This window comes from Cottoperca gobio, chromosome 22, assembly GCF_900634415.1.
Source record: "Cottoperca gobio chromosome 22, fCotGob3.1, whole genome shotgun sequence".
Classification (NCBI taxonomy): Eukaryota; Metazoa; Chordata; class Actinopteri; order Perciformes; family Bovichtidae; genus Cottoperca; species Cottoperca gobio.
Genome location: NC_041376.1, coordinates 9,127,951 through 9,140,942, shown reverse-complemented (window position 1 = coordinate 9,140,942; position 12,992 = coordinate 9,127,951). Strand labels below are relative to the sequence as shown.

General features: G+C 42.5%; 3 protein-coding genes across 3 annotated transcripts in view; 1 reads left to right on the top strand and 2 right to left on the bottom strand.

Annotated features, from left to right (window-relative positions):
- rnf144aa (ring finger protein 144aa) overlaps positions 1–3,997 on the bottom strand; it is a 29,291-nt gene extending 25,294 nt beyond the window's left edge. Inside the window, exons 1-2 of the mRNA XM_029460272.1 lie at positions 3,795–3,997; positions 3,343–3,620 (exon numbers count right to left, since the gene is read on the bottom strand). The gene's annotated coding sequence lies outside the window, so the exon portion shown is untranslated. The remainder of the gene's footprint in view (positions 1–3,342; positions 3,621–3,794) is intronic.
- Positions 3,998–5,312: 1,315 nt separating this feature from the next.
- Positions 5,313–7,929, bottom strand: rsad2 (radical S-adenosyl methionine domain containing 2). Its single transcript, XM_029460865.1, has 6 exons — positions 7,485–7,929; positions 7,235–7,396; positions 6,857–7,086; positions 6,611–6,760; positions 5,906–5,938; positions 5,313–5,752 (listed from the first exon to the last, which is right to left on the bottom strand). Exons 1-6 carry the CDS (start codon positions 7,798–7,800, stop codon positions 5,588–5,590), a joined length of 1,056 nt encoding a protein of 351 aa, XP_029316725.1. The 5' UTR covers positions 7,801–7,929; the 3' UTR covers positions 5,313–5,587.
- Positions 7,930–8,490: 561 nt separating this feature from the next.
- Positions 8,491–12,589, top strand: cmpk2 (cytidine monophosphate (UMP-CMP) kinase 2, mitochondrial). Its single transcript, XM_029460863.1, has 5 exons — positions 8,491–9,226; positions 9,497–9,611; positions 9,993–10,194; positions 10,403–10,636; positions 12,057–12,589. Exons 1-5 carry the CDS (start codon positions 8,636–8,638, stop codon positions 12,175–12,177), a joined length of 1,263 nt encoding a protein of 420 aa, XP_029316723.1. The 5' UTR covers positions 8,491–8,635; the 3' UTR covers positions 12,178–12,589.
- The last annotated feature ends 403 nt before the right edge of the window (positions 12,590–12,992 follow it).

Genomic DNA, 12,992 nt, shown 5'->3' with positions numbered 1-12,992 from the left:
AAATGAGTTACTTTGGAAAGAAGCCCATGCAGAGTGAATGTGTGGGACAGACATCAACATTGGAACAAATGTTTGAGAAAAGATTTTCTCAATTTCTTTTTCCTCCTGTAGAACTCCATTATAGCTTGCACTGGAAATAACTTGACATAATGATGTTGCATTATCTATTTTCAGGGCATTTTCTGCAGGAATCAGTAAAGTCTGCAGTGACATCTGTTTCTAAAAACATGTTGGCTGTGGCCCTCATGAGGCAGTCAGTACGTATGTATGGAGGGTGTAAAGCGGGGGTCTTCAACGTTTTTCAGGCCAAAGACCTCTGGTGTAAAGTATCACGGCTTGGAAGCCATACAGTCAGTCTGTGTTTTTCTCCATCAGCAAAAATGGCTTTTTGTTTCAATGTCCAAAGAAGATGAGCACATGTAAGCTCATAGACATGTTCAGAGGAAGTTTACTCTTTTTTTGTTTTTCTAACATTATACTCACTCAACCCCCGAGGGCTTGCTGCAATTTACACGTTCCTAAACATGCTGAATGTTGGAAAGGTGGACGGTCAGAAGAATCTGTGGTGCACTTATTGCATAACAGTGTCTCGCAAGCCCTACCTGTCTGAGAAAATGGAGCCAACGAGAGCAGTTCGAAATGGCAAGCAGCCTTCTGGAAGGAGCACGGCACACACACACACACACACACACACACACACACACACACACACACACACACACACACACACACACACACACACACATCTCATAATGCTCTCATAACAATCCCTATCTCATCCTAACTGGCTGGATACAAGCCATAACACGGAGCTAAAGCGCTCTCTGAGCAATAAACATCGTTTTCAGATTCTATTTAGAACTCTAGTGATTGCATTGTTGACTGTCTAGGTTACACACACACAGACACACACACACACATAAAAAACCCCTGCTGAAATGGCATTTAGGATGTTGCATAATCCTTGGCAGCACAACTGAACAAAAGACTACAACCCCTGGAGTCAGATTACACCCAAAATGACTATAGACATGCAAATGTTACTAGAAATTAAAGGAGGGATTCAACAAGTGTACACTGCAGTAATGTACTGTACGTCTGAGACAGCTAAGTGTCTTTAGGAATGCCAGTTACCTCACCACGGAGGATTTACATTCAGTGTTGTCCTGCCCTCAAAGACCCACCTCTATTCAGTGAAGCCACTCAAATAAGACTTAGGTTACGAGGAACTGACACTAATTTGAGTTTTAATTACTGGTTAAGAGCCTTTCAACGACATGGGTGTAACATTTCTAGATCAACTTCGTCTCGGGCGGACTAATCTCCTTAACATTAGGTGCTGCTGTGTGATCTACAGCGGAGTTATAACTCTTACACAGGCGGATAGCTTTTGCAGGTCTGGGAAAACCAAAGCATTTCCCTTTTCATTCCCCAGACACGCATAGTATTTACAGTATCCGCAACAATATTGCAGTGACTACTCTTACTATATTATTTCCATAAAAACTACAAATCTGTCAGGTGCTTCGTTTTGCTGAACAACAGTTTGAAGATTGCCCTACCCAAAGATGAGTCAATGTAAAAAGAAATCCAGAGAAACAGACTTTTCCTGGAGTCAGAATAACTGCCGTGCCCATAATCACCATCACAATAGCATATTCAGCAGAGAGCCTTTTCAAAACGCAGCAGTAATATTTGTCAGTACATGGCGATGCCAAGGTCAGGCATTCTCATGAAAGGCTTAGATAAACATTAAGTGTTTACTGAGAGAGAGCCTCTGCTTTGTGAGGCACACCAAAACAATCCCTTCCCCTCCTTTTCTATACAAAGTGTCCTTCATAACATCTGCACACCTGTGTACATATGTGTTTACATGTACGTTCATGTGTGTGTGTGTGTGTGTGTGTGTGTGTATATGTGTGTACTTTTGACCTGTACTCTGAACTGCAATGGCACGCCGAGTTCTGGGCATCATAACCTCATTCCTTCTCACTCTTAAGTAAACTCATCTCCACTTTCCTCTGGGAGAACTGGCCGACTGCTGCTGGTCACTCTGAGGAATGTGTTTCGTTTTTGTACAAGACCAGCTTTCTCTTGTTTTTGAACAAATCTGCAGCAGGCAGCAAAGTAGTGGCTTGATGCATTTATTCCCCCGATGGGACAAGCCGTTTCTGTCGAGAGTGGGAAAAAGTGCATCACGACATCCCCTTCATGTCAGACAAATTCCACGTGGAACATATATCATTCTGTAAATGTGTGTTTGTGTGTGTGTGTGTGTGTGTGTGTGAGAAAGAAAGAAAGTGAGTCTTTCACTATGTCGCTGCTTTGACATTGCTAGAAGCATGTAATTGGAGAGAGAATCAATAGCACACAAAAGGGATCTTAAAAGCCACTGACGATCATGGGCCTCATATGTTGCATGTATTTCAAGCTCGCACAGGGACAGAAGCAGGCACTTGAACTAATATAGACCTCTGACATTTAAGGGACATAGTGTCAGGAAGATGACGACATGTTGGCTTCCTTAGCTGAAAAAGGATAAGATACAAACATGTTAGCCTACAAGAGAGGTGAAAACACGATGTACAGGTAGGCCAGGCATTAGAAATTAATTTCAGTGTACCACACACACACACACACACACACACACACACACACACACACACACACACACACACACACACACACACACACACACACACACACACACCTCTCTGAGCCTTGGTCAGCGCAGACTGCAGGAAAGCTCTGTTTGTCTAGTAGCCTGGTTCCATAGCTTTGCCTAAAATCTGACTATACCCGGAGGAGGGGGGGACCTGCTGCTTAAAATGGAAATGGCAGGACACTGAGTGACCTTTCAGAGCCATCCATTCTGAACATGTTATGTTTGGAGTTCAGATGCAACAGCTCAGCAGCTGCTGTGTGGGAAACTAGTATGATTTAAGGGCTGTGGTGAACAACAATTACAGCAACTCTGATCAAGTGCAACAAATACAGTCAACACACACACACACACACACACACACACACACTCACAGAGAGAGAAACCCTTGCTGATGTCATTTTCAAGCAGCTACCTGCAGCCAGTGCTTTGTCATCTATTCACTACAGCGGTTTACTCCCAAATGAGCCAACAAAGAGTTCTCAATTACACTTAAGACACCGCTAATAGTGGGGTTTGTCTGTGATCCAAAAGAAGTGCAGCATTTCTTGGTGAAAAAAACCGAGGAAATGGCGAAAATAAAATGCGCCAGCATGTTTATAACAAGAGACAGATGACAGGCTGCTACAGCTCCTTACACTGTGTTTAACGGTACATTGAATAAAAGCAGAACACCTTACCTGGCTTTCTGAGATAACGCCGTCTTGATGGTGTAACCTCAGCAAAAGGTTGAAAAGATGATCTCCTGAATTGGATTAACGAAGAGGCGGCCAACCAGTCAGGCGGAGGAGGAGGAGGAGGAGGAGGAGGTGGTGGTGGTGGTGGTGGTGGAGGAGAAGGAGGATAAATCTGAAGGGGTGATGCCCATGTTCGTTATGTGTCCCTCCAACGTCGGGGTGGAAACATTTGACCTGCTACTGTCGCCTACAGCGAACTGAATTCAGGCCCTGGTGAAACACTCACACACAACAACCATCGGCGTAAAAAGAAAAGCATAGATAAATAAGCAAAGCAGAGAGAGATACCCAGGCTGCAGCTGACACTCGCCTCTCTGTGTTTGCTTGACGGTAGGATTTGTTTGTACACCCGGAACAGCGATCTGATCTCGATTACTGAACAGTGCGCAACGTACCAGCCGCCACTGCTACACGAATCCTTGTGAAAAGCAAAGAGGCTATCTTGTTGCATAGAAATCCGGGGGCGGTGTGTTTACCTCTCCACCGTTAGTGCTGCCGTGCTCAGTAGGAAATCAGCTGCTCTGCACTGGAGGGACGCCATTTGTTCGTGAGAGGCTTCCCCCTCTGCTGCCGCTTACAGGAGAACGCAGCACCTACCACCTTTTCCATGAACGGCTGCGCCCCCTGCTGCCGAGACAATGCAGTCGACACTTTTTTTCTGAGAGTCGGTTTCATGAGTAACACTATTTGGACCACTTCCCTCTAGTGGTATAAAGCCGAGCAGACAGATAGAGATCCTGGACGAATAATACAAGCTTAATGCAATGGAGATGATTTTGAATGTAGTGTTTGGTATCATATTTGTGAGCACCACACACATACATGTAGCCGTGTATTGTAGTATTTGTAACAGCCTTTACTTTTTTTCTTACTTTTTAAACGTGGGAAGGGGAGAGGGTGACAGGTGTGTAATGTCATATGTCTTTTATTAAGCTACTGGATGCTTAGATTTCTCTCGAGATCAATAAAGTATCTATATATCCATTTAATTTGCCTCCACTGTATTTGGATGGATATTTCAAAACTGTAAAACTACACACTTTCATAAAATGAAATGTTTGTGAATCTGAGTGCATACATCAGCTGATAAAACAGTTTGTACTGTGAACCTTGCACATGTCTGCACACAACTACCACTTCTAAAAACGTTTTCTTCTATTCAATATTTTTGTTTCTTTATTTTTTATTTGGTTTTCTTTTACTGTGTGTATGTTGTGCACCAATAACCCAAAGCAAATTATTTATGTGTGATAACCTACTTGGCAATAAACCAGATTCTGATTCTGTTCCCTTGAACTCCAGGGGACCTCAAGTCTGCAGAGAGTTGATAAAATAAAAATGATCTTGATACATGTATAGAGAACAGCATTGTGACAAGTTGTCAGGATAAAACAACAGAGTCCTGGACTCATTTCCATGGTTGTCCTTGGCCTTCACACAGTCCACAAAGCTTTATCAAGTCATCGAAATATTGCTACATGTACTTTGTATTTGAACAGCTGTGAGTAAGCAAAGAGAGATCTGTCCTCAACAGTCTGATAAACAGGACAGGTAACTAGTTCTTGGCATGTGTTCCACTTACTTTACAGGAACTGGTATTACAAGAACCAATGTGACTGGTTTATTCTCCACTATAGTGGGATGAAATGTGAAGAAAGAATGCTGTTCATGTTGAAAAATGTAGTTAAATTGATATTTATTAACCAAAAGGGATGAATATTTTTTTTTTTTACATCAGCAAATTGCTGTTTATCTCATGCCAAGGTTGGATTTGACCCCTGGATGCTTCAGTAAGGACTCAGCCTTTGAATATGGGCGTCCGTGCTACCAGGAGAACCACCGGTGCGCCTAGAAACATTTTAATGAGAATTTAGGTTGCTACATGCTGACCAAAATAAATTGAAATAAAACACTTTTATAATGAAACATATTTTTTATTGAATCATATTTTCCTCACACATTTGAATGCAGTGCAGCACATAATATATGCACGTATTTACAACAATATATATTTATTTATCAAAACCACTGCAAATAAGTGTATTATCCTAACACTTTTATTCAACAACAACAACACCAACAAGCAGGGAATTGTTCTAAAAGTAACATAAATATAACTAAAAACACTAATGTACAAATTAGCTGTGTAATGACTGCGAAGGTAAATCGAAATTGAGTTGTCGAGTTTTCACCACTCCAGCTTCATGTCGGCTTTGCTCCACACATATTTCCCTCCTCTCACGAGAAACATCTTTTCATCAAAGCCACTAAAAGAAATGGCCTCCTTCACGCCAACATCAAGGATGGACTTGGACGGGTCCTTCCTTCCCTCTCGACAGTCCAGGAAACGCATCTGAAAAAAAAAAGAAAAAGAGTAAATCACCTACACATATAAATCCTCATCAGATGTGGTAAGATACCTGAGTATTGAGCAGTTACAATGCAACAAATACAAAGCAGTAATTCATGGAGTGTGTTTAGTCCATGAACAACATATTGTACTTACATATTCATCCAGGATCAGGTAGGAATTCCTCATCTGTGAAGACAAAGAAGACCACAACCTTCAGTTATGTTAGTTTCAGGCCTGGCATCTGATTCTCGACATTGTCCCACACGCTAACAACCCTGTTGACATTTTGGTTGGGCTTTGGTCCAATGAACACGGCTGACGTGCTTCTTTACCATTGTGGTTGCAAAAACCGACATTTGCACGCACACAGAGTTCCATTGTTTTTGTTTCATAATGACCTCAGTCATTTTGCACTCCAGTTACGACGAGACTCTATCTTTACTATTCACTTCAGTCTGCGCAAAGTGACGTGCACAGTGTGATGTCTACATTTGGATGACAGCAAAGCAGCACAAGCAGTAATGGCGACTATTGTATAGTTCCCATTTACACCCCGGTTTTTGTAAAATCAGAGATGCAGGTGTCAGAATCCTCAATATAGGCAGGATGGTAAAAGTGAATAAGAACACTATGTAGTAATGAATAACATTAGTCTTATTCATTTCATAGCAATTATCAAAGCATTATTTTGCTATAAATATGTACAAACTATACAAACTGATGATTCATTTTCACTTGTTCATTCTTTTAGAGACCTCACCTGTACTTCAATATGAGAATAGTTTTACTATACACATATAAATAGCCCTTATTCTATGCACTGGTTTGTATCACAGTGTGTCAAAGGTCATCTCATACCTTCTCATTGGACTCAGGAACAAGGCAGGGGACGCCGCTGTGTCTTTCCAGAAACTCCTGAAACACCTGTTCTTCGATGACGAACCTCTCTGCCTCTCTCAGGGCTTCCTCGCCCGCATTTTCCCCGTCAATCAGCAGACACTGGAACACCTGAACACAGGAAAACAGACAAGAGAGTGTGACTATGTGCGTCAAGATGTCATATACGCAAAATAATACACGCTCTACCCTTCCTTCTGCCGTTACCTTCCAGCGGACTGGGTTAAGCTGGAGGATGTTCTCCGTCATGTCCTCGTCCACGTTGAAGGTGTTGATGACCGAGTTGATTTTGAACGCCACTTTGTACTGCTGGCACCAGTTGCGAATCTTGTGCAGGTTGTCTACATGGCTCTTCTTGCCCTGAGTTCTGCCAATCAGCTGGTTGGTTTCTTCATCAAAGCTGTCACAGGAGATGGCCAGGATGTCCAGATCGTCGCCTGTGGGAGAAAGATCAGTTTTAAGATCACGCATAATATTTGGAATGGTGAACAGACTAAAAATATGCTCCCAACTTGTGTGCAATATGATAATAAAAGAAGAAGGATGCATTTGTCCTACAAAACTGAAACTAATTTGGAGCCTTACCATATTTCTGGAACCATTTTTCTTTGATCATGCTTCCATTGCTGACGATGCTGACACTCGGGAGCTGCAGGTCCTGTTTGCAGTACTGAACTAATTTCCCCAGAAAATCTCCTTTTTCGTGCAAGAAAGGCTCTCCTCCAGAGAAGTTGATCTTTTCCATGCCTAATAAACAGAGCGAGGGATTTAACTGCGTGCAAGAGGGTTGACGTCACACACACACAAGAACACAATATTGACATGTCAAATGTACCTGCTTCCTTCAGGAGTTTGAGGCCTCTCTGCGCCTCATCCAGAGGCAGGACGAATGATGTTTTTGCAGTGTGGAAACAAAATCCACATTTGTAGTTACACTTGCGCGTGAAGTGATAGTTGACACTTGTTGGAGTCGTCGCATTTTTGCTTTGGTTCACTTCTCCGTCAATTTGCGGAATGGATGATGTTGATGACGTTCTGAGTCCGGGTGTCCAGTAGCAAATTTTTGAAAAGACGCTCGCAAGAATGTTGCACAGAGTGCTGATGCAGAACTGCATCATCAGCATCGGACTCTCGATCACAGAGAATTGCATTTTAAAACCAGCCGTATCAAACCAGCTATGTTGGTACTGTGGACGTTAAGGGCTGCAAGATACACCTTTTATAAAGGGAGAAGGAAAGTCGGTCAGCTGATCGACTTTGAGTTTCTATTTACAGACACCGAAACCGAAAACCAGATGGATGCAGTGAGGCGTTGAAAAAATGTGACGCTGCAGGCAAAATTAATATGCGTCTATTATTTATTATATAGTCTTATACAGATGCAACAATGATACGATAACAGGAACTTTACAGGAGGCTTAAAACGTATAGGAATTATATGGGTTTTAGTGATATGAGATGCCATTAAGATACATATTTAATAAAATGTTTATAATAATAATAATAAATTGTATTCATTAAAACTCAAAGTGTTACAGAGTAAAATGATGAAGCAGAATATAAAATGTTTTTTTTAGCACGTCTTCAAACATATATAAATAACTGTTAGTGACATATTATTTCATTCTCTGCACGCCTTCAACTAACCCTTCAACCCTTAGTCATCTCTGCTTCCCAGTAATAAATCATCTAAACAATGTATCACCCATGTTGTGACCCACCCTTACTGTGACACAACCAACAACTATTTATTCTGGTGTCTCAGGTTTTGCTTGAAACATAACCTTTGAGCTGAGGACAACATTTCTCGGAAATGGCATTAAAGGAGTCGCTGCAGCCATCTGATAGTGGAGGCAAAGTTTCGTTTTCCTCTGTTTACTGCAGTTAACTTTCGTTTTCCCCTGCAGCGGCCATGTTTAAGTAACGCTTCTCTGTCAGTATCATTAAACCAGATCGGAAACCGACCATAACGTGCTGCGTAAAGAGATGGCGCGGCGGACAATGTCTCTTATTCCTCACTGGTCCTCTCGTGTTTTTTCAGTGGAGCTTGATGGAGCACCCTTCTACTTCTCAACACAAGAAAAGCACCGGGGAGAAGAAGTGCCTCGGGTGTTCCGAGAAGTCCCGAACTATGGACGGTGCTACTCTCTCCTCGTCTGCAGCAGCGACAGAATTAAACGTGCCAAGTTTTACGGGGAGCTGAAAGACAAACTGTTGACAGACTTGCCTCCACAGTGTCATTTGTCTCCCATGTCCTCATTTCTGCCAAATGTCAAGGATTCTCTCTTAAAGGGGTACTTTTTAAAAGACTATTCCGAGAGTTCATCCCCTACAGAGCGACTTCTGCGAGATTTAATACAGCGTGACCCGGTGCTTGTGTGTTCATACTTGAGAGGAGAGGACAGTCAAGTGTGGACTCAGCATCTGTGGTCTCATGCAGACAGCCAAGCGACGCAAACGTCAAAGGATTACTCTGTGGTACCCGCAGAAGCGCCAGAATATCACCCATCTACTCTCAACATCGTCAACTCGGATGTTTTCTACAGTTTTGAGGAGGCTTATAAAGTTCTAAAAGAGGTTATTATAGTTTCATTCACAGACCTTATTGTTTTACATTTACATAAACAAACAGAAATGTTGCTTCATTTAGCAAAAGATAAGGTTAAAATAGCACCCTCGTGTGGTAGAGGAAAGTATAGCAGTGTGACCAAAGCGGCTCTTAATGCTTCCATTTATCTATCAGTGCCAGGTGGCCCACAGTAGCGTGTGCGTGTTCATGCGCACCGCAGTTCATGACTCCCTCCTGCCTGCTCTCACAGCAGCAAACTGACTTTGTCTGTTCTGCAGTGTGGTGACATCATCCCAGAGGCGATGGCTGTGCTGGAGCTGCTGCCCAGCAGAGCGGAGGCCAGAAGTAAACCAGACTTCCCTGTTATTGTCATAGAGGGCCTGGATGCCACAGGTTAATGCCATTGCTTCATAAATAAATATGGGATCAGTTTGATGTATAGATGTCTCGCTAAAGTGATGGCCGGTTGTTCTCTGCTAAAGCCATTAACTGCCAGCGAGACTCTCCTAATGGAATATCATGTATCATGACCTCAGCAAAGTTACATCACTGAGAAAATGGTTTATTGAAGAGCTCGCTCATCTAATACTCTTTGCAAACCTAATGAAATCTCAACCGTGTAGCTGGGATGGGAGTTTTGACTTCAGTCACTTCAGTCCTTTATTACATTTAAAGAATATGATGAATTCTACATTTTGTTCTCTAAAAATTCTTTGTTTCTTCTTTGCCTCTGAGGTGATTTTGTCCCCCTCCCTCCCTCTTACTATATCACAGGTAAGACAACTCTGACAGAGTCTCTGAGGGATACTCTAGGGGCCTCTCTTCTGCGCTCCCCTCCCCACTGTCTGTCCCCCATGAGGACCCGCTTTGATCGGGAGCCGCCCCTCATCCGCAGGGCTTTCTATGCTCTGGGGAACTACATCACAGCAGATCAAATAGGCCAGGAGGTTATGAAGACACCTGTCATCGTTGACAGGTAAAGAAAGCTGAGATGTCGCAGGTGTTGTGACGTTTGCCTGGTTTTGCGACCCGCTTTGAGATAGAGAGGACAATAGATACATTCCACTTGAATCAAAAACCTACAATTCAGTGTTTAACATCTCCTCCTCCATCTGTGAGTTAGCTGATCCTCCATCCATCCATCTGTCACCTTTCAATCCTCCATCCATTACCTGTCCCTCCAGATTCTGGCACAGCACAGCAGCGTATGCCATTGCCACAGCAGTGAGCGGTCCAGTGTGCAACCTTCCAGCAGAGGGGTCAGAGGTTTACCGTTGGCCCAGTGACCTACTCCAGCCCAGCCTGGTGGTCTCACTCACGCTGGACCCCGAGGAGAGGAGGAGGAGGCTGAGGGACAGAGGTCAGGGAAAGACTGAAGAGGAGCAAGAGCTGGACCACAACCAGCTTTTCAGACTCAAGTGAGATATTTGCATTAAGCGTACATAATATATGTGTAGGATACAAACTCGTACGAGGCATTTGAAATACAGAGTAGGGATAATTATTTTCATTATCAATTAATCTGCTGATTGCTTCTTTGGTTATTGGATTTATTGTTTAGTCTACAAAATGTCAGGAAATTGTGGGGAAACAAATACCCAGAAACCCAAAGTGAGATATTTAATTTACAATTGGATTGCCTAATTGTTCATACAAAACAGAGAGAAGCAACAACACATTTGAGATAAAGAACATGTTTTGCTTGATGTCTTATTATCAAAATAGTTGGTATTTAATTTTATGGAGATGGACCAACGGATTATCATTTTAGCACACATACTTGGATAACGTTTCCTAAAGAAAATGAAAAGAAGAAATTGTTTCCAATGCAAATGGCACTGTTTTAACAGATTCCTTAAATTGTAACAGTCATTCCATCTGCCTCATTATACAATTCCTCAAACAAGTGATTTTGCACTGGAAACAACTATTTCCTCAAAAATGTCCGTTTGTTTTACGACTGAAAATCACTCAACCATATCAACGGAAAGCCTAAATAATTGTGGTCGTATATATTTCTACATAAATGTAGTTCTGGTGGAGCTCTTTGACATTACATTCACATTCTATTAAATGGGACTGAGGTCCAGTATAACAGTACAGTACCACTGTTTGTTCCACAGAGAGAGAAAAAAGAGAAAAGCAGAAAAACACACAGTAGACACACTTAGCGATGTGACGTGTGGACAAATGTTCTACAGTCTGTGATGAAAAAAAAAAAAAAGAAGTTCCCTGTGAGTGTGAAAACATTAAACCACAGATGGGCTACAAACTGTACTGCACGTTCCACTGAGTCAGGTCAGCTCAGTCTTAGTCTGATCCATCAAACACTTAACAATCAATTACTGTCCCGTGGGGGAAGCAGCTGATGAGAAAGAACAGGTGATTAGTTGCTGAGCTGTTGTGCTCCATTAAGCTGGTCAAAACTCGCAAGGCACTGGCTGCCCAGATAGTCGCTACGCAGACAGGTCGATGGCTACTTTCATTCATCCTCTATCCTGACATAATGGCCTTTCCACACGGGACAGCCAGATGTTGGGCCAGCAGAATTAGAAAAAGGGAGGGAATGGACTGTCTTGCCGCTGAGAGAGTGAGAGATTCTGCAGACTTGGGCAATCACTATCACAAGGACTGTTCCTTATTTGTGTCTGGAAATGGCTGCTCTCTAAGCCATGTGTGTTGTTTCTCATCTCCTCACTGTTTCACCCAAGCAGTCGGAAAACTCAAAGCTGCCGCGAAAATGGATTATTCAGTGTAATGTAAAGTGTAATTTGCTGTGTTTATTATGTGCTTGTTTTCTTCACTTGTTGACCAACTTGTTTGCGTTTGTCTCTGCAGAGTGGAGAAAGCTTACCAGAGGATCAGTGGCCCAGCATGTGTCACTGTGGATGCTAGTCCTTCTGCAGACCAAGTGCTCCAACAAGTGCTGCTTTTAATTAGGGGCAAATGCCACTTGTAAACAGTTCTCCATCTCCCCTGCTGTCGCCCATGCATCAAGTGCATGTAGTACCTCCTTCCACCACTGGGTGCCAGTAAGGTGTTGTGAATACACTCGTAGGAGGAACGGTGTCCAGATTGGAGAGTGGAGATGAGATTCTTTTCAGAATGAGTAAAGGTTGAATGGCCAGGGGCCAGAACTGTATGCTACAATCAGAAATACATATTCATGTAGACACACATACACACACACACACACAAAAGTATTGTCAAGAAGAAGTGTGCACTTAACTGCCGTTGTGACCTCTCAGAAATCAGACACAGTGTATCAGAAAAATGCTGAAATGGGATCCAATTTACAATTCGATAAAATAAAAACTTTTCATTTGTTAGACAATACGTTTCAAATTGAAATAAAATGACACTAAATATCTGTTTTGGGGTCTCTCCTTATCTTACATAAGCCAACCGAAGAAGTTATACAAACGCCACGTGCCTATGTAGGTGCGTATTAACTTTCTGTGGACTCAATGTTTGACTTTTTTTTACAAAATAAGAGTCCTTTTTGCAGTGCACTGCAGATGGAAAATCCCTTTAGTTCGACTGTGTGATATTGACATAACTGATAGCACTTGTATTGATAACCCGTGTGGCTCGCAGTGGAGCTACAGAGTACACTGAGAACATATAGTGCTGTTTGTACTTGATGTTCTCATGGGTAAATGCACTCACAAGTGCGCACACATAAATGCACTCCTACTTGTGTAAACACACACACACACACACACAAGCCTGCGCATTTACTAAGAGCATATACTGTAACTCATACATATATGG

Excerpts from the sequence above, each read along its gene's own strand:
- rsad2 (XM_029460865.1), bottom strand. The coding sequence starts at position 7,800 with ATGCAATTCTCTGTGATCGAGAGTCCGATGCTGATGATGCAGTTCTGC. Across the intron at positions 7,087-7,234 it reads AAAATGGTTCCAGAAATATG|GCGACGATCTGGACATCCTG; the intron begins GTAAGGCTCCAA and ends TTTCTCCCACAG. Across the intron at positions 5,939-6,610 it reads TTCCTGAGTCCAATGAGAAG|ATGAGGAATTCCTACCTGAT; the intron begins GTATGAGATGAC and ends TTGTCTTCACAG.
- cmpk2 (XM_029460863.1), top strand. The coding sequence starts at position 8,636 with ATGGCGCGGCGGACAATGTCTCTTATTCCTCACTGGTCCTCTCGTGTT. Across the intron at positions 9,227-9,496 it reads CTTATAAAGTTCTAAAAGAG|TGTGGTGACATCATCCCAGA; the intron begins GTTATTATAGTT and ends TCTGTTCTGCAG. Across the intron at positions 10,637-12,056 it reads AACCAGCTTTTCAGACTCAA|AGTGGAGAAAGCTTACCAGA; the intron begins GTGAGATATTTG and ends TTGTCTCTGCAG.